Genomic DNA, 21544 nt, shown 5'->3' with positions numbered 1-21544 from the left:
CTCATGGCTGGTGGAGGGAACCTCTCCCGCCTCCATGGCAGCACTAAGGAACAGCAAGCTGAGTGATAAGGAGCAGCAAGCAGGTGGGCGGTAAGAAGTGAGGGGTCCCAGACTGTGAGAGGGATCCTGGACTGTGAGAGGGATCCTGGACTGCAAGAGGATGCAGGCCAGGCTGAGGGACCCCCCTCCCACCCCAGTGCATGAATTTCATGCACCAGGCCTCTAGTTTAATACTATAAATTACCCTTTAAGCACTGCTTTTGGTACCTCCTACAACTTTTGATCTGTTGTTTTTCATTTTCCCTTGGGCCCAGGGGTTCTTTAGAAGTGTGTTAATTTCCATAGTGGAGATTTTCTTATCTTTATGGTATTGATATCTACTTTAAATTCATTATAGTGAGAGAACATACTTTATATGATACCATTATTTTAAATTTTTTAAGTTGTCATTAATTTGTATTGATGTCTCCAGTTATAATCATGGATTTGCCTCTACACTCTGTTCTGTCAGTTATGTATTTTGAAGCTCTGTTACTAGATGCATACACACTTAAGATTGTGTCTTCTTGGTGAATTGGCCTTTATCAGTATGTAATGTTTCTCCATATCTTTGGTAATTTTCTTACCTCCAAAGTCTACTTTAATATTAAAACTAGGGGCCCAGTGCACAAATTCGTGCACCTTGAACTCTGGGCTGCGAGGCCGCGGTGGGCACAGGGGTGGGTCTTGGCCATCCTCTGTGCCCCCACCTGGCCCCTCACACCATGGCCTCCAGTTTCTAGTCTTCTGGCAGCCCCACTCCCACCGCTGCTGCTTCCATGCGCTGATGGCACCGGCCCCACTTGCACCTGCTGAAGGCACGGAGTGATTGGGGCCAGCACCAGCAGTGGTGCAAGTGGGGCTGGCACTATCAGTGGGTGCAAGTGGCAGCTCCAGTGCCAGCAGCGGTTGCGAGCAGGGCTTACGCTGGCAGCGGGTGCGAGAGGTGGCTGCTGGCCCCGATCGCCCCTCAGGAGCAGGGGGAGGTAGAGAAGCCCTGAAGGGTGATTGGGGCCGGCAGCTGCTGCTCTCACCCACTGAAGGCGCCAAGGGATCGGGACCAGTGCCGGGCACTGGCAGTAGGTGCGAGTGGCGGCTCTGGCACTAGCTGCCAGTGCAAGCGGGGCCAGCACTGGCAGTGGGTGCAAGCGGTGGCTCCAGTGCCGGCAGTGGGTGAGAGCAGGGCTGTCGCCGTCAGCAGGTGCGAGAGGCAGCTGACGGCCCCAATCGCCCCTCAGGAGCAGGGCGAGGTGGAGAAACCCTGAGGGACGATTGGGGCTGGCAGCTGCTGCTCACACCCACTGACAGTGCCGAGTGATCGGGGCTGGCACCAGGCACTGGCAGCGGGTGCGAGTGGGGCCAGCGTTGGCAGCAGATGCGAGCACCAAGTGGGATGGTGACATGCAGTAGCAAAGAATTTTTAGTAACCACCAGAGGCTCGCTCCTGACAGTGACAGGTGCCCCAACTTGGTCTGGTGCCCCCACTCACCTGCTCCACTATCCCACCATGGCTGACTCCTGCCATATTCCACGCGTGCCCCCTGGTGGTCAGCACACATCATAGCAACTGGTTGTTAGGTTGTTCAGTTGTTCCGCCATTGGTCTATTTATTTGTGTATTAGCCTTTTATTATATAGGATAATTACCCTGCCTTTCTTTCAATTAGTGTTTCATTGGTATATTTTTTACATCCTTTTACTTTTAACCTACCCATATTATTAGATATGAAATAACTCTAGATGGAGCTTGGTTTTTGAAATCTATTCTAAAATTTCTGTACCTAATTGGATTTTTAGACTATTTACATTTAATGTAACTGTTGATGTTTGCAGTTAGATTTACCATTATATAGTATTTGTTTTCTGTTTGTTCTCTCTGCTTTGTTGTTCTTCTATTTCTCCTTTCCCATCCTATTTTGGATCATTTGAATATGTTTTAGTATTCTATTTTTATTTCACTTTATACTCTATCTCTTTATATAGATTTTTTAGTAGTTTTTATAAGGATTAGACTGTGCATACTTACTTAAATTTTCATTCTACTTAGAACTAATATTTTACCACTCCAGGTGAAATATAGAAACCTATATGAGTCCCATTACCCTCCCTCCTTTATGTTGTACTTGTCACATGGGTTATATAATTTCTCTTGTTGTCTTTCATTTCTGACATTTCAAGTATACCTCTAATATAATTTCCCCTCTTTCTATCCCATAAGCACCCCAACCAGGGAATCAAACCCTTAAGCTAGGTATGTGCTCTGACTGGGAATCAAACCCACAGCCTTTTGGTGTATGGGATGATGCTCCAACCAACTGAGCCACCCTGCCAGGACTGTTTTGTTTGTTTGTTTACACTATTACAGATGTCCCCATTAACCCCCTCTTTGTCCATCTCCACCCAGCCCTCTCCCCCTCTTCCCTCAGGCCAATACTATACTGTTGTCTGGGTCTGCTATCTTTTTGAATCATTGTCCCTTCATATTTATGTATTATGTTCTCTGGCTCTTTTCAGGATTTTTTTACTTTAGTTTTCAGAGTTTGATTGATGGTTTCAGTCTGGAATTTGGAGGCTTTATTCTGCTTGAGATTCAGTTTACTTCTTGAATATATTGATTTGCATATTTTATTAAATTTTAGAAATTTTTAAGTATTTTGTTTTTGTATTGTATTTCTATATCAGGGACAGTAGAGTGGGAAGAGCAGAGAGCAGGGTCAAAGAAGACACAAAATGAGAGAAATGTGAACTGATCTTTAAAGAACTAGATGAGTAGAGTTATTTAGATGGAAAGGGTAATGGATCCTAAACAGAGGGAACAACTTGAGGAAAGGCAGGTACAAATATGTATGGCATGTGTGTATGTGTGTTGTAGAGGAAGAGATGAAAGCAGGAAAAGAAAATCTGATTCAGTTAGCCACTTTGCCTTATTAGAGATTGCAAGCACATGGTTAGAAATGGTTAGAAACACATTGGTATGAATTTCAAAAATGCAAGTTTTAGAATTTAGTACATGTGCTAAACTAAGTAATCAGTCTTGTATTTTGGGCAGATCTATTCTGCCATTGAATATAAGTCTTTTGGATTTTTAACTAAAATTAATTGCATTTGACATCTTTGTTTTTACCTACCAGGACTTCCATCTTAATGCAAAATGAACAAGCGCTACCTCTTTTTACCTAAATTTGTGATATTTTCTCTTGACTTTTTAAATTAAACTTTTACTTTTGATATAATTATAAATTCACAAATAATTCAAAAGTAGTTTTAGATTCACATATAATACAGATATGCTATGTACCTTTTACCTAATTTCCCCCAATGGTAACTAACATCTTGCAAAACTATACTACAATATCACAACCAGAATATTAACATTGATATAGGCAAGATATAGGACAATTCCATCACCACAGGGGTCCCTAGTTGCCTTTTATACACCCACCCTCCCCTCTGACCCATTCCTAACCCCTGAAAACCACTAATCTGTTCTCCAGTTTTATAATTTTGTCCTTTCAAGTATATTATTTAAATGGAATAATACAATATATAACATTTGTTTTTGGATTGGCTTTTTTTCACTTTCCACAGTTTCTTGGAGATTGATCTTTTACAGCTATAATTCTGAGTAGAATTTCATGACTTCTTTTTCAGCTATATTTTGCCATTATTTGTAAAAACAGGAGTTTTTCTCATCTATATATTTGCTTTGGAATTTAGACTAAAAGCAAAACCTAGGAGCATCCTAGTTGTCCTTTCTAGATTGCATGTTAGTCATTCATAATGTATTAAGTCTTACAGGAGAGAAAATCTTATGTACAAGTATAATACACTACTTTTCTTCTCTTAGATTTCTTTTTTTTTAATATGTTTTATTGATTTCAGAGAGGAATGGAGAGGGAGAGAGATAGAAAAATCAATGATGAGAGAGAATCACTGATCGGCTGCCTCTTGCATGTCCCACACTGGGAATGGAGCCTGCAACCCGGGCATATGCCCTGTCCGGGAATCGAACTGTGACCTCCTGGTTCATAGGTCTATGCTCAACCACTGAGCAATACTGGCCAGGCAGTATAGCTTTTTTAACTTTATTTTTATTGAAAATACTATTACAGATGTCCCTATCACCTCCTCACCCCCAACCCCCACCTAGCCCCTCCACTCAGCCCCTGCCCCTCTTCCCTCTGGCCAACACCACACTCTTCTCTTAGATTTCTTAAAGTAGAAGAACAAAGCAAATCAGGGAGAATGCTACTTGAAAAATATTTAGAACAGCCTCTGTTCCAGAATATCTTCGTGCTAGTCATGGATGGAGCAGGAAAGAGCCTGTTCCTGGATAGCACTCAGCAGAGAGAGAAGTATGTTCACATTACAGGCGAGCATTAGGATCTTTCTGTTTTCATTAATCAATATATTTTTAGTTGTTGAACCAAAATTCTAGCCCCAATAATGAGGGAAAGAATGGAGACTTCCAGTTTTTAAGTTGTGGTAAATAAGTCTGGGACCACATTCTGAACTATGTTAAATGCTCATCTAAGGAAGGAGCCTAGATTATTTTATTCCAAGGAGAAATGAAGGAATGAAGAAGTAATAAATAATTGTATTGCAGACAGTGTTTAAATGAGCTATAATATAACTGTAAGTAAAAGAAAATAGTAATTTCCAAAATATTATTTTAAATATCAATGTTATCTTCCACCTTAACAAGCAACTCTGATGGTTCTGATTTTTATTTAAGGAAAAACAGAGGGCATAGATATATAATAATAATATATTACTATCATATAATTACCCCAATAGTATACTATTTATTATTTTCATTTTAGTAGATGCTTTGGAAGGAGGGAAAAGGGGTATTAGAGATTTTCAGACACTTAGCAAACATTGGTACTTATCTATCAGTATTAGAAACACTTTACAAGGGATTTTTATATTGTCATTTTGCTTATGGCAAGTATAAAATGAGAATTCTTCAGCATAAGTTAATATCATTATTATATACTTTATATAGTGTTTTTAAATGCTGATCTAAAGAGGCTTGCACATGCTTTAAGTATTTTTTCACACAGTGATCATCTTTAAATACTAATATGCCAAGGTTGTGGGTTCGATCCCCCATCAGGGCACATACTAGTACAAGAGTCAACCAATGAATGCATAAATAAGTGGAACAACAAATTGCTATCCTCCCCTTCCCTCCCTTCCTCTCTCTCTAAAATTCAATAAAATATTTTTTAAGTTAATGAGTAAATATTTGCTTTTATGTGAGCAAAGATTTTACTTGATTAATGTTCTGTTTCTCCATTCAATTATCAAACTTAAAGAAAATCTAAAGGTTTTTGACTGACATATTTAGTGGGATTTGATTGGGGTACAGATGACTACATAATGTTTCAATATGACTTTATAAGTATTTTAATAATTATGATATACTAGAGGCCCGGTGCACAAAAATTTGTGCACTCAGGGGTGAGAGGGGGTCCCTCAGCCCGGCCTGTTCCCTCTCGCAGTCCTGGTCACACCCCCTTCAGGGTGGGGGTCCCCACTGGGGTGCCTGGCCAGCCTGGATGAGGGGATGATGGCTGTTTGCATCTGGTCACACCCCCTTCAGGGTGGGGGTCCCCACTGGGGTGCCTGGCCAGCCTGGATGAGGGGATGATGGCTGTTTGCATCTGGTCACACCCCCTTCAGGGTGGGGGTCCCCACTGGGGTGCCTGGCCAGCCTGGATGAGGGGATGATGGCTGTTTGCATCTGGTCACACCCCCTTCAGGGTGGGGGTCCCCACTGGGGTGCCTGGCCAGCCTGGATGAGGGGATGATGGCTGTTTGCATCTGGTCACACCCCCTTCAGGGTGGGGGTCCCCACTGGGGTGCCTGGCCAGCCTGGATGAGGGGATGATGGCTGTTTGCATCTGGTCACACCCCCTTCAGGGTGGGGGTCCCCACTGGGGTGCCTGGCCAGCCTGGATGAGGGGATGATGGCTGTTTGCAGCTGGTCACACCCCCTTCAGGGTGGGGGTCCCCACTGGGGTGCCTGGCCAGCCTGGATGAGGGGATGATGGCTGTTTGCAGCTGGTCACACCCCCTTCAGGGTGGGGGTCCCCACTGGGGTGCCTGGCCAGCCTGGATGAGGGGATGATGGCTGTTTGCAGCTGGTCACACCCCCTTCAGGGTGGGGGTCCCCACTGGGGTGCCTGGCCAGCCTGGATGAGGGGATGATGGCTGTTTGCAGCTGGTCACACCCCCTTCAGGGTGGGGGTCCCCACTGGGGTGCCTGGCCAGCCTGGATGAGGGGATGATGGCTGTTTGCAGCTGGTCACACCCCCTTCAGGGTGGGGGTCCCCACTGGGGTGCCTGGCCAGCCTGGATGAGGGGATGATGGCTGTTTGCAGCTGGTCACACACCCTTCAGGGTGGGGGTCCCCACTGGGGTGCCTGGCCAGCCTGGATGAGGGGATGATTGCTGTTTGCCGCTGGTCACACCCCCTTCAGGGTGGGGGTCCCCACTGGGGTGCCTGGCCAGCCTGGATGAGGGGATGATGGCTGTTTGCAGCTGGTCACACACCCTTCAGGGTGGGTGTCCCCACTGGGGTGCCAGTCTGGGTGAGGGGCTGAGGGCTGCTTTCAGGCTGGCGGGGGACTGAAACTCCCAACTGCTCCTTTTCTTCTTTTTTTCTTTTTTATTCTGGGCCAGCTTTAGCTCTGAGGCTTGGCTCCAGCTCTGAGGCCTCGGCTGCTGAAAGCAGGTATCTGGTTTGTTTGGGTTCTATAATCGAAACACTGTTTCAACTCCAGCTCTGAGATCCCGGCTGGCTGAAAGCAGGTTTCTGGGGTTTTGTTTAGCTTCTATATTTGTAACAATGTTTCAAACAAAAAGCTCAGAGGCCGGCAGCGGCAGGCGGGGGACGTTGGAGTCCTCCATCACTGAAGCAAGCAAGCCTCATGTTAGCTTCAAGCTGCCTGGCTGCCGGCCGCCATCTTGGCTGACAGTTAATTTGCATATTGCCCTGATTAGCCAATGGGAAGGGTAGCGGAGTGACACCAATTTGCATGTTTCTCTTTTATTAGTGTAGATACTCTGCTACTTATTTTTTTAAAAAAGCAGTTTTTAACTCCTTCATGTCTTTCTTATCTATACATGTTCTTAATAAATCATAATAAATAAAATGTACCTGAATATATAAAACATACTTTTTGCTTGCCCAAATAATGCATATATTGACTCTCTCTGATCTTATTCTGTGTAAAAGACTAGAATCAGCCTACATGGTTTGTTTAGGTAGCACTAACCAAGTAAACATATAGGTGGCAGAGGAGGATAATTGGCACCTAGAAATATTTATCAGTACCCCTGTTATTATTTACTACTATTAGTCCATAGTTAGAATAATGAATAGAATAAAAGAAAGGCATAGTGCCTTTGGTCTTTATTCTGGGCAGAATGAAATTTGGGCCCAACTTCTTCTAGTTGTCTGGTACTCTAGTTAGACAAGCAAGGGTGTAGTAAAAGGAGGTTTTGCAGCCATTCAGACCTTCATTTAAATTCTACTTCTATCACCTAAAGTTTCATGTCCTTGGGCAAGTTATTTAACCTTCTTGAGACTTAAGTTTTGTGTTTTTTTTAACTTATAAAATAGGTAGTTATGAAAATTAAAGGAAATAAGTTTATGGAATATCTGAAGAGTGCCTAGAACATAGAAATCTGTGTTTTGGGAAAGAAATGATAAGTGGAGCTCTCTTCTAAAAAAAATACTAATATCTGCCCTAACCAGTTTGGCTCAGTGGATAGAGCATCAGCCCACAGATTGAAGGGTCTCAGGTTCGATTCCAGTCAAGGACACATACCTCAGTTGCAGGCTCAATTCACAGCCCCAGGTCAGGGTGCGTGTGGAGGCAACCAATTGATGTGTCTCTCTCACATCAATGTTTCTCTCTTTCTGTCTCTCCCCCACCCTTCCACTCTCTAAAAATCAATGGAAAAATATCCTGGGGTGAGAATTAACAACAACAACAAACAATACTAATACCCCACTATGCTTACAATTCTAATATATTTATAATTTCAGAATTATATATAAATCACTAATTTTGCTTTTCTAAATTTTTTTGTGAGTTTGGTAAAACTCTCTGCTTAATTTCTTCTAAAGTTTAATTTTTTCTATAAGCTTTACTTCCCCCCACACACACTTTTCCCCAGATATTTCTTTTTTAAAATTTATCTTTATTGTTGAAAGTATTGTAGATCTCCCCTCCCTCCCCCCATTGACCCTCTCCTCCCCACTCCCAGCCCATCCCCAGGCCTTCACTGCACTATTGTCTGTGTCCATGGGTTATGCATATATGCATATAAGTTCTTTGGTTAATCTCCCCTGCCCTTCCCTCTGAGAAACATTGGTCTGTTGCATGCTTCCATGTCTCTGGATCTATTTTGTTTGTCAGTTTCTTTTGTTCATGAGATTTCAAATATATGTGAGATCATGTGATATTTGTCTTTCTTTGACCGGCTTATTTTGCTTAGCATAATACTCTCTAGGTCTCTCTATGTTATCTCAAAGGGTAAAAGGGTTATATTCTAAAATATATAAAGTACTCATACAACTCAACAAAAGAAAGACAAACAATCCAATTAAAAAATGGGCAGAGAACCTAAGTAGACACTTCTCCAAATACAAATGAACAAGAGACATGAAAAAATGCTCAATGTCACTAATTATCATCAGATAGATACAAATTAAAACCAGCTCACATCTTCTGGAATGGCTACCATCAATAAATCAACAAACAAGTGCTGGCAAGGATGTGGAGAAAAAGAAACCCTAGTACACTGCTGGTGGAAGTGCAGACTGCTTACAACCACTATGGAAAACAGTGTGGAGTTTCCTCAAAAACTTAAAAATGGAACTGCCATTTGACCAAGCATCCCACTTCTAGGAATAATCCTAAGAAGCCTGAAACACCAATCAAAGAAAATATGCACCCTTATGTTCATAGCAGCATTATTTACAATAGCTAAGATCTGGAAACAGCCCAAGTGCCCATCAGTAGATGAGTTGATAAAAACACTACGGTACATTTACACAATGGAAACGATGCATCTGTTAAAAAAAAAAAAAAAGGATCTCTTAAAAGCTTTACTTTTCAAGAACAAATTACTATATTTATAAAAGGAAAAATCCAAATTTAAACATAATCTATAAATTTTCTTTTCAGATTTCTATAAGTTAAAGTGTTTGTGACATGTTGGTGTATTTTAATCTTTTGCTCTTTGATTTTAGCAGGAAAGGAAGGACAAGAAATCCTGGGGCCTGAAGCTCAGGCAGATGAAGCAGGATGTACAGGTACTCTCTTGCTGGTTCCTTTCATACTACAGTCTTTGAACAAGGTCTTTGTGTCACTGGTTTTTGCATTTGTGAGTCCTGAATTTAGTCTTTTTCCTTCTCTTTTATCTTGCCCTCCTTACATGTGTAAGTACCTAGGCATATGGGGTACTATATAAAAAGATGAAAGTTTGTATTCTTTAAATATAGTTGTAAATTTACAGATTCATAGAATAGAGCAGATTTTGAATGTCAAGTAATCTACAGATAATAAAAAAAGTGTTTGAATAATTATTTAAACTTCTGTCAGATTTTTTAACAAGGTTATAGAAATGCACATCTAACTATTTTGAGTTTCATTATTATTTACCAGGATCTGCATTGAATTGCCCATAAGCCAGAAAGCAGAAGAGGACAAAATAAGCAAATATCATGGGTTAGCTGTAGACCAGATGATAATCATTAATATTGATGAGTTGAATGAATATGTCACAGCAAACAAGAGAATCACAAATTTTTCTTATGATTTCTGTTAGTGAAAAAGGTCAAAATGAAGTTAAATTATATGCTTCTAGCTGACTAAAAATACAAATTCCCTGAAACTTAAGGCTATTCCTCTATAATGAATTTAAATCATATTTAAGAAGCAAAAAAGTAAGTATAAAACTTAAATCCAGATCTTATATATATATGATAATTCCAGGCACTTAAATTTTGTCATGTAAGTTAGCTGGAACTCTTAGAATGTAAACTTCAAAAATGAATTTCAAATTATTAAATAACTAGAGGCCCGGTGCACGAAATTAGGGCACTGGGCAGGGGAGTATCCCTCAACCCAGCCTGCACCCTCTCCAACCTGGGACCCCTTGAGGGATGTCCGACTGCCCGTTTAGGCCCGATTCTACAGGGATCAGGCCTAAACAGGCAGTCGGACATCCCTCTATTCATGCGGGGGGGGGGGGGGGCGGGTGGTGTCCCTCAGCAAAGCCTGCACCCTCTCCAATCTGGGACATCCTTCTCACAATCTAAGACTGCTGGCTCCCAACCGCTCGCCTGCCTGATTGCCCCTAACCGCTTCTGCCTGCCAGCCTGCTCACCCCCTAACCACTCCCCTGCCAGCCTGATTGACGCCTAACTGCTCCCCTCCTGGCCCAATTGCCCCTAACTGCCCTCCCTTTCAGGCCCGGTCCCCCCCAACTGCCCTCTTCTGCCAGCTCGGTCGCCCCCAACTGCCCTCCCCTGCCGGCCTGGTCTCCCCCAACTGCCGTCCCCTGCATGCCCGGTCCCTCCCAACTGCCCTCCCCTGCCGGCCCAGTCCCCCCCCAACTGCCCTCTGCCTGGTCCGCCCCCAACAGCCCTCCCCTGCAGGCCTGGTCACCCCCAATGGCCCTCCCCTGCAGGCCATCTTGTGGCCACATGGGGGCAGCCTTCTTTGACTACATGAGGGCGGCCATCTTGTGTGTTGGAGTGATGGTCAATTTGTATATTACCTCTTTATTATATAGAATTTTCTCAAAATAATATATTTAATAGTATTATAATTGTATTTTGTATATTGAACCATAAATGAAATATTTCTATCATCTAGTTTTAATTAAATTTTTATTCTTCCTTACCTTTTTTGATTTGACATATATAGCTTTTTTTTCTTTGCAGTACATTTTAGAACTATTCCATATATACTTATAAATTACCCTTAATTATGGAAGATGAGTATGTTTCATAGTAATGTGTCAAAACAGATTGTTTTCTATAATATAAACATTAGCACTTTCATATTTGTCAGTCAGTTATATGAAACACAGAGTAAATCTTGTGCTGTTATTAAAGGTGCATTCCAAATTAATTAATAATGGAATATTTGATAATTTATGGTGCCTGTAGCCTAAGAGTTGATAGTCTGCATTTAACTTGGTTGTGTTTAACCTGCATAAATAAGGTATTTAGGTATGCTTGCTATCAAATATTTGTCATGCTAACTTATACATTATATAACATATTTAGTTTGGATGTTTTTTATTAGTAAAATAGTGTTAATGAATGCAAAACACTGCTGTGTTTTACTTTTTTACCTAATGTTAACTTCGATTACTTGTGTTAGCAGAGTTACAGAAGATTTTATCCTTTTAGGCAAAATACTATAAAAAAAGACACTCATAGTTCCAGGTTTACAGTGTTTTACCTTACAATTTGCTCTTCACTACAAAAAGTGAATTCATTCTTTCAGTTTGAAGTACTGAGTACATAACTTCCCTCCCCGCCCCCCAAAAAAAATCACATTTGGAAGTTAGAGTAACCTTTTATTAACCTCAGTTGCTCCTGAAAGGTAAGATCTTTCCCACCCACATGAAGATGATCCCTGCTACATTATTTCCCTATAACGTGGGGAACTAGGAGTAAGCAAACATTTTTAATAAAGCCCTGATATGTACAGTTTTAAGGAAAGAAGGATGGAATTAGATGTTTGAGACTTTTGAGCAGTTCAACATTAAAATTATGTGTTGCCTTTCTTTTGCTCCTTCCTTGACTTCTGGGGAATAATGTACTAACAAAGTAAACAGAAACATTGTACAGAGGTTCCATAATTAGTTCAGAACTTTGTTAGATATTTTCTATAGCTGACTTCCTTTTGCAATTCATGAAGTTAAGAGAACTATAGTTTCAGTTTAGTATTCAGAGAGTGAAAAGAGAGAAGGAAGGTTAGAAGGGTAGTAAAGGGTAAAGTGGAAGATTTGACTTTGGGTAGCAGTAAACACACAATGTACTATACAACTGTTGTATCATAGAATTGTGCACTTGAAACTTATATAATTTTATTAACCAGTGTCACCCCAATAAATTTAATTTAAAATAAGAAGAGAAAAAATTCACCTAAAACATTCTTTGTTCCTTCTAAGCATCTCTTTTGTGTTCATATAGTTAATAGTTTCACAAAGTTTCAAAAATTGAAGGTAAAGATAGAACATCTAAAAATATTTTATTCTGATGCTAATACAATATCAATAGCTAAATAAAACTTTTTATTCTTATGTTAAACATTTGTCTAATTGTTGCTCTCACTAATTTATAATTATAACCCTATAATTCTACATTTTCGCAAATGATTCTAGAATTTCTCCTGAAATTCTATACTTTGACAGTCAGCTCCGAGCTTTGTTATATGTTAAAACAAATTATCATTACTAGTATATGTTTCTGTGTATTTGCTCCTCTCTCTAGTATTCAAATACATGTTTATCAGTCTTAAAACTGGGGATTTTGCTTTATAATTGACCTAGTCACAGTGTGCATTTTCCAACACTTTAAATTTTATGTATAAAATTGCAGAATTTCTGGTTTCTGCTTGAAATTGACTAGGTAAATGCAGGTTCATGGAGACAGTGTAGGTTAGTTGGAAAGAACCCAGAATTTGAAATGACATCTGAGACCATATTAGCAATATTTTTTTCTTTTTTTTAAATGCATTTTTTTTAATTCTTTATTTTTATTTTTTACTATGTGATTTTGGAAAAGTTATCTAACTTTTCTGACCTTAACTGTTTTTATTGGGAAAATTTTTAATTGAGAAATTATAATGTTCACCTTGCAGGACTATTTTTGAGGAAAATAGATAACAATTACATTGCACTTACTAAATGCCTATTATTGTACTAAACACATACTATATAAATTAATTAATTTAATTAATTAATTATATAAATTATATAAATTAATCCTCACAACAACCATAATACTGTTATTATCTTCTAAGTTTTATATTATATGAACTGTTATATCATAATGTTTATTGCCTCACAAATTATACCATAATATTTATTCCTTGAACTCGTATTTTCATTCTACATAGCCTATAGAATTTGGTACTGACATAGTATATATTTCTTGTTTGAATGTATTTTTTATTAACTGTCATTTTTATAAGAAAATGTGTGTATAAATTGAAATTTAAGTTTCTCTTTAATTTAGTAACCAGAAGGCTCATAAGATTTTTTAAAATTATAGATTGATTTATGATATAATTATCAGTACCACACAGTACCACAACATAAATGCATTACACATTTTAATAAGTAATTATTAAAGAAAAATGTTATTGGAAATGAAGTTAAAGGAATTGAAGTGTTCTTCAATTAGTTCATATATCAATAGTTTACTGATACAGATTTCTAGAAAAAAACAAGTTTGGCATTAATTCTATTTCTATTTTTTGTTTAGCACTGAGATAACCTTATTCTCCTAAATAAAAAGATGAAATATGTTTTCGTCGTAACTGATTTACTCAGTTCTTCACACATCTTGAGAATTATATGCAAAGTTATGGTTATCTATCAATACAAATATTTCTAATGTCTAAAATTCAGTCACCTAACTTGATAAAGGATTTGTTTCCCAGTCATTAGCATCATTCACACCTTCATTTTCTGGGATATATACCAAAAAGTTTTACCAGTACTTACTTATCAAAGGACTAATGATATCAGGTTTTGGATTTTGTTATTCTTTTTTCTCCTCACTTAGAGGAACCTTGTTTAATATATTCAGAAATGATTGGGGAAATTTAAATATTGTTAACTTTAGTACCTTTTTCCAATACATTTTTATATTTTTTTATCTTACCACATAAACTAACTCTATTTTGATCAATACCTTATAACTAGAAAGTTAGTTCATTCAATATCTGGAATTCTGTCAGAAAATAGAAGTGCCTCTTTATTTTTCTAATTCAAATAAATATGTCAATATATATTTTGAGGATGGACCTGAAGAGTATATAAGCCAGTCAGGTAAAGATAAATACTATATGATTTCACTTATATATGGAATCTATAGAACAAAATAATCAAAATTGAAACAGACTCAAAGATACCAAGAACAGAGGAGAGAGATGTTGGGTGGCAGGGTGAAATAAGTGAAGGGATTAAGTAAAAAAAAACCAAAAAACCAAAACCTCAGAAACAGACAACAGTATGGTGATTACCAGAGGGAAAAGGGTTTGGGGGCAGATAGAAGATGGTAAAGAAAGATAAATGGTGACAGAAGGAGACTTGACTTTGGGTGGTGCACATACAATACAATATACAGATGATGTATTACAAAATTATACACTTGAAACTTACATAATTTTATTAATATCAATGTCACCCCAATAAATTTAATAATTTTTAAATTTTATGATGAATATATAAATTAAAATAATGAGGAATGTATAAAGCATAAATATATATTTTAAATATAGATTATTCAAACAGTGAGGTTAAGATTATTTAGATCTGCCCTAACCGGTTTGGCTCAGTGGATAGAGCGTCAGCCTGCGGACTCCAGGGTCCCAGGTTCAATTCCGGTCAGGGGCATGTACCTTGGTTGCGGGCACATCCCCAGTAGGGAGTGTGCAGGAGGCAGCTGATCGATGTTTCTCTCTCATCGATGTTTCTCTCTCATCTGTGTTTCTAACTTTCTATCCCTCTCCCTTCCTCTCTGTAAAAAATCAATTAAAAATATATTTAAAAAAGATTATTTAGATCTAATCTAATTTTTATAAGTTATAAAAATATTTGTCTCTATCCTAGCTGGTTTGGCTCAGTGGATAGAGCATCAGCCTGCAGACTCAAGGGTCCTGGGTTCAATTCTGGTCAAGGATACATGTCCGGTTGCAGGCTTGATCTCCAGTAGGGGGCATGCACAAAGCAGCACATCAATGATTCTCTCTCATCATTGATGTTTGAGTACACTTACATAGAACCAGTCTGGGCAAAGTTAAGCTTATAACTTACTGAAGATGCAAGGTTCATATTTAAAATACAAATTGTGTAATTCTGAAAAGTGTATACTATTTAAAAACTCATTATTCCAGCATATGTATGTATATATGTGTATGTATATATAGTTAGTGGAATATAGAAAATATAAACATTTTATAAGTGAAGACTGTTTAAATGAAAGAAATATTTTATACTATAATTTGATAAAAAATATTGTATCTTGTTAAATCTACATGTATCTATAAGAAATCACATAAAATACAAATTTTATCATGATTTTATCTAGTTTAACTTGAACTTAAAGTTACATTGAAAAGACTCAATGACACTGACTTTACTGCTTTAGCTATTCAAAGAATGCTTATTGTTGCCCTGTCTAGTGATCTCAGTGGTTAGAGCGTTGTCCCACACACAGAAGGGTCTCAGGCTCAGGTTCAATTCTTGGTCAAGGGTGACCCATCCATGTATCTCTCACATCGATGTTTCTCTCTCTCTCTCTCTCTCTCTCTCTCTCTCTCTCTCTCTCTCTCTCTCCCCCCTCCCCTCCTCCCCGCTTTCTCCCTTCCTCCACTCTCTAACAATCAATGGAAAAAGTATCCTTGGGTGAGGATTAACAGAAAAAAAAAGCTTATTTCAGCCAATGACAGATGTTAAGAATGATTTTTGAGAATATGATTTGCTATGCTTTCCCAGGCTCCTGAAAAGCAATGAATTTTTTAATAATATGGAATGGAACAGGTGAGATCATTAAAGGAAAATTACTCTCACTCCCTCTGGCTGTATTAATTACATAGCTGATTTCAGAGCTTCCTAACTAGAACTACAATATCCCCATTTTAGTTTCTGTGTTTACCCAGATAGATATTCATGTAAACAGGAAAATTGGAGGGCTTATCATGCTTTTATGTTGCCTTGATTAAGCAATAAAGAAGGTTTTCCCAGTCAATATTTTGAATTTTTTTCTTTAACAACCTGGAGGTTTTAATGCTGTGAGGCAGTGCATCATATTATATACTGGATTGATGGAGGGATATGCCTTTTAGTCTGTGAAAAGGGGAAGATAGAAAATGAACCATCAGGATTCTAAGAGAGCATACATGGAAGTTGAAGATCTGGAAATAGAGTCCCTCAAAACTAACAGTACCACTTACCTCTTAAAGAGTCTTTCCTTAGCCCTGGATCCAGTAACCCCAGATTGGTGACTACTGGCAGTATATAGCAGATGCTTAATCATGACTAACTATTGGTTGTATTAAAAAGGACGGGGGGCAGAAAATGATGTGTCACCATTATTACTATATCATTGACTCTAAGGTTTTAAACAGCAGCCACCCCAAGGAGTTCAGTTACTAATACTATACAGGAGATTTAGCAAGTTTTAATGACTGCTGAACAAAAAAAGTGCCCATACATCATCATTTTAATTTGGCCCAATTTTAGTCTGCTAGGAAGTGCTGTTTTACAAATTTAGAATTGACAATTCAGTCAGAAGTTCATAAAGAAGTCAGCCAGGAGATATATGGGAGCCAACCTAACCCATTACAGTCACCACCAGCATGAAGCAGAGAGACTCACTCTCTCCTCTGGAGCCAGTACGGGGAATGGAGGCAAACCCTAGTGTAGCAGTGCTGCTTTAGAAACTCAGCAGCACTTTGGGCCACCTTCTCAAGGTGAAAACATTATCTCTTCTTTCTTTTAATCCTCATCTGAGGGCATGCTTAATGATTTTATAGAGAGGTGAAGGGAGGGAAGAGAGAAACATCCATTGGTTGCCTTCCTGTACATGCCTGACTGGGGATAGAACTCATAACCAGAAATTGAACCTGCAACCTTTTGGTGTACAGGACGATGCTCCAACCAACTGATTCACCCAGCCAGCACCATTCTATTATATCTAGAACCTCTTTTAACTCAAGAAAAAATATGCCTCTGTCTTAATGCCACAGTTAAATATCTATGTAGGCAGAAGTAGTACATGAATAGCCCTGTTTGTATATGAATGCTAGAGGAGATGAGAAACTATTTTATCAACTTGGTATTTTGACTCTTATTAGAACTCTTTCTACATATGGATAACTATTAAAGCTATTTTCTAAGAAGTCACATAACTGAACTATATTTTAGAGTGGTTTACATTGAGACTGATTCAGATTTAAGGTACAACTGAGTAAATGGCACAGTAGGTTGCTAAGGTTTTCTCTTGTCCTTTTTTCCTTGCTTTAACATTGACTGAAAAGCTAGAAATGCAGCCAACTGTATTAACTGTCTCCATATCTTGTTTATCAGTAAAATGGAATAGAAGTACAACTCTGAAGCTTAAAGGGAATATTGTGAAAATGTCAATACTTTTATAACATTTTAAATTTATTTTAAAGATGACTTGTTTTTTTTTAATGTGTTTTTATTTATTTTAGAGGGAGAGGGATAGATAGAAACATCGATGGGAGAGAGACATCAATTGGCTGCCTCCTGCACACACCGGGGATCGAGCCATAACCCGGACATGTGCCCTGACCAGGAATTGAAAGGGGCAGGGGGACTTTTTGGTTCATGGTCAACACTCAACCACTGAGCCACACCAGCCAGGCTTAAAATGATTTCTTAATCAATTATAACAAATGAGTGAATATTGTTTTTAATATTCAGTAAATATTTCCTACAAATTTAAGAACAATCTCATATTCTCTCAAGATAAACAGTTCCTCATTTAGAAAATCTTGGTAATAACTTGGTGGTGAAATTGCTATTTATAAAGTATGCATTTATTTTAGTAAAAGATGATGAATGCGATTCAGATGCAGAAAATGAACAAAACCATGATCCTAATGTTGAAGAGTTCCTGCAACAACAAGATACTGCTGTCATTTACCCTGAGGCACCCGAAGAGGACCAGAGGCAGGGCACACCAGAAGCCAGTGGTCATGATGAAAATGGTAAATGGAGCTTCACAGCTGTTTTTGTTTTCATCTTCAAAGGATTATTTCTATTACTCTACTGTAGGAACCTACTATCCTACTATAGAGAACATTTTTGAAAGCCAAAATTGATTGCAGGTGGCTGCAGAGATTAATCTCTTTAATTAAGAACATTGTCCATAATAACAGTATAGTGTAATATTAGTGGCATCTAATGTATATAGTGGTAATGCCACTGCATATGAAATGCTTAGAACAGTGCCTGGAAGTTGATTTCCATTCTCTAACATGGCAGCAAGTAGTGGAAATAGAAATTAGGATGACCCTTACTACCCATTGATTCTTTTCCACTCTTCTTCTAGCAAGCAAAACATGGTTGTCTGGTTCAAAACATACTAATTTGGAGACAACGGGTTTTTCTCTATCAGCTTTAGTCCATTCTGATATGAACAGCCACTGTATAAAGAGTAATAAAATGCAGTAAGAAAGTGTTCATAATCTACTGAAAAGAAATAAGCTGTTATTCATTCTGCCCTTCCTCCATGAACTGGAAACAGATGAAAATAGCTTGCTAAGAAATTGTATGCAAAATCTGTACCAAATGCTAGGACGTTACTTAGAATGTTTAAGGATATATCAAGTTGTAAGATCCTAATCTGATTTGATTTTTCCAGGGTCTCACTTCAATGGATATATGTAGTTTAAAGTCAAATAATCAACTTATTTAAGGCTTTTTTTTAGAGCAGTTGTGTGTTTACAACAAATTGAGACAGAGATACAGAGATGTCCCATATAACCCTTTCCCACACACATTCATAAGCCTTTCCCATTATCAACATAACTCACCAGAATGGTACTTTTCTTTTTTTTTTCTTTTTTGCCAAGGATGAACCTACATTGACACAACATAATCATTCCAAGTTCATAGTTTACCTTAGGGTTTACTCTTGGTGATGTACATTCTATGGGTTTGGACGAATGTATAAGGACATGTATTTATCATTATAATATCATACAGAGTAGTTTCACTAACCTAAAAATTCTTCTGTGCTCTGCCTATTCATTCATCTTTCCCCATCTCCCCTACCCCTGACAACCACTCATCTTTATGTTTCCATTGGAATCATATGTAGCCTTTTCAAATTGACTTTTTTCACTTAGAAATCTGCACTTAAGATTCTTCTATGTCATTTTAGGGCTTGATAGTTCATTTCTTTTGTGTTGAATAATATTCCATTGTCTGGATGCACCACAGATTATTAATCCATTCACCTTCTGAAGGATACCTTCCAAATTTTGGCAGTTATGAATAAACTGCTATAAACATCTATGCACAGATTTTTGTAGGGACATAAGTTTTCAATTCCTTTTGATAAACAACAAGAAGCACAATTGCTGGATTTGTATGCTAAGAGTATATATTCAGTTTTACAAGAAACTGCCAAATTGCCTTCCAAAGTAGCTGTACCAGTTTTCATTCTTACCAGCACTGAATGAGAGTTACTGTTGCTTCATGTCCTCACCAATATTTGGTGCTGTCAGTGTTCTGGATTTTGGATGTTCTATAGATGTGTAATGGTTTCTTGTGGTTTTAATTTGTGCTTCCATGATGACATACGATGTGGAGCATCTTTTCATACTTATCTGCCATCTATATCTTCTTTGGTAAGCTGTCTGTTAAGGTCTTTGGCCCATTTTTTAGTTATTTGATTTTTTTATTGAGTTTAAGAGTTCTTTGCATATTTTGGATAATAATCCTTTAGTAGATGTGTTTTTTTGCAAAAATTTTTCTCAGTCTGGCTCGTCTTATAATTCTCTTGATATTATCTTTCTTAGAGCAGAAGCATTTAATTTTAATGAAATGTAGCTTGTCAGTTACTTTTTATATAAATTGTGCCTTTAATGTTGTATCTAAAAAGGCATCAACCATAACCAACGTCATATAGGTTTTCTCCTCTTATCTTTTAGGAGTCTTATAGTTTTGCATTTTACAGTTAGGTCTGTGATCCATTTTGAGTTCATACTTGTGAATGGTGTATAGGTCTGTGTCTCGATTCAATTTTTTTTTTTTTTGCATGAGGATGTTCAGTTGTTCTATTACATTTGTTGACAAAATTGTTTTTGCTCTATTGTATTGCCTTTGCTCCTTTGTCAAAGATCAGTTGACAATATTTATGGGGATCTATTTCTGGGCTCTCTGTTCTGTTTCATTGATCCATTTGTCTATACCACATGTCTTGATTATTATAGCTTTATAGTAAGTATTAAAGTTGGGTAGTGTTAGTCCTCTGACTGTTCTTCTTCAGTATTGTGTTTGCTATTTTGGACCTCTTGGCTCCCCATATAAACTTTAGAATATTTATAAATATCCATAAAACAACCCTCTAGGATATATATTGGGATTGCATTGAATCTATATATGAAGTTGGGAAGAACTGACATCTTGACCGTATTGAGTCTCCTTATCAATGAAGTTGGAATATCTATTTATTTAGTTCTTTTGTTCATCAGAGTTTTGTTGTTTTCCTCATATAAATTTCATACATATTTTGTTAGCTTTATACATAAGTATTTCAAATTTCTTGATGCTAATGTAAATGGTATTGTATCAATCAACTTTTAAATTTTTGAAGGAAATTGAGAAAGATGGTATAGAAAAACAAAATAAATTCAATTGTAGAGTCAACTACTTTCCTTAAATCAGGTATAAACCATGAAAAAAAAGAGAACAAACAGAAGTTTAACTCCAGAATAGAGAGATTTTTTGTAACTAAATCAGTGACAAAGTAAATAGAAGTAGGGTACTTCAGAACTTTTTTTTCCAGTGTACCAAAAGTTCACATATATGAACACTATAGATTATTGCCCCTGGGAACACTACATTTCAGCTTAATGACAGTGTGCTGATTATCAATATTTGTATATTTGGAGAGTCTGTAGTTATTGGCATTATAATCCTACTAGTGACACAGTGCCCGGATTCATGCACATTGAAAGGAAATTAATTAGAAGGTGGCCAGTGGGGAAGGACTGGGCAAGACGGGCTGGACACGCCCTGGATCCAACCTCCCACGGACCTCCCCAGCATCTGCAGAGTGAGAGGGATCCCGCTGGCAGATGGGATCCCTCGGCCTGGCCTGCAGGTATCGGGCCGAAAATGGCTCTCCAACATCCCTGAGGGGTCCCAGAGTACAAGAGGATGCTCTGCAAAGTTGCTGTCATACAGGGTATGGAACGCAAGCACAAGTGTGCAGTAAACCAGATTCGGGGCCGGCATTGCTCCAGCAACAACATAACCCACAGCTGAAGGTGGAATGGCACAGCCCCACGAGGAATCGGGCTCCCTCCTCTCTGGTTTCAGGGTGCATCACCTGAGAACCACAGCTGCCAAGGCACTGCAGCTGGGCAGCTCCTGCATTGAGAGTCTGCCCCCTGGTGGTCAGTGCACATCATAGCGACCAGTCCAACGGTCGGACACTTAGCATATTAGCCTTTTATATATATAAACTAGAGGCCCGG

General features: G+C 38.4%; 1 protein-coding gene across 7 annotated transcripts in view; it reads left to right on the top strand.

Moving 5' to 3' along the window:
• ZEB1 (zinc finger E-box binding homeobox 1) overlaps positions 1-21544 on the top strand; it is a 276709-nt gene that overhangs the window by 220397 nt on the left and 34768 nt on the right. For 4 of the 7 annotated variants that reach the window (XM_014547958.1, XM_005876532.2, XM_014547959.1 and 1 more), the window contains 2 exons: positions 9313-9372; positions 17882-18043. In XM_014547958.1, coding sequence (XP_014403444.1) covers positions 9313-9372; positions 17882-18043 — 222 coding nt within the window. Of the gene's footprint in view, positions 1-9309; positions 9373-17881; positions 18044-21544 lie in introns of all 7 variants that reach the window. The other 3 variants (XM_005876533.2, XM_005876531.2, XM_014547960.1) reach the window with 2 other exon arrangements.

The sequence above is a fragment of the Myotis brandtii genome, unplaced genomic scaffold (assembly GCF_000412655.1).
Source record: "Myotis brandtii unplaced genomic scaffold, ASM41265v1 scaffold49, whole genome shotgun sequence".
NCBI classification, from domain to species: Eukaryota; Metazoa; Chordata; class Mammalia; order Chiroptera; family Vespertilionidae; genus Myotis; species Myotis brandtii.
Note: the sequence above shows the minus strand (reverse complement) of the source record. Positions and strands in the feature narration are given on the sequence as shown.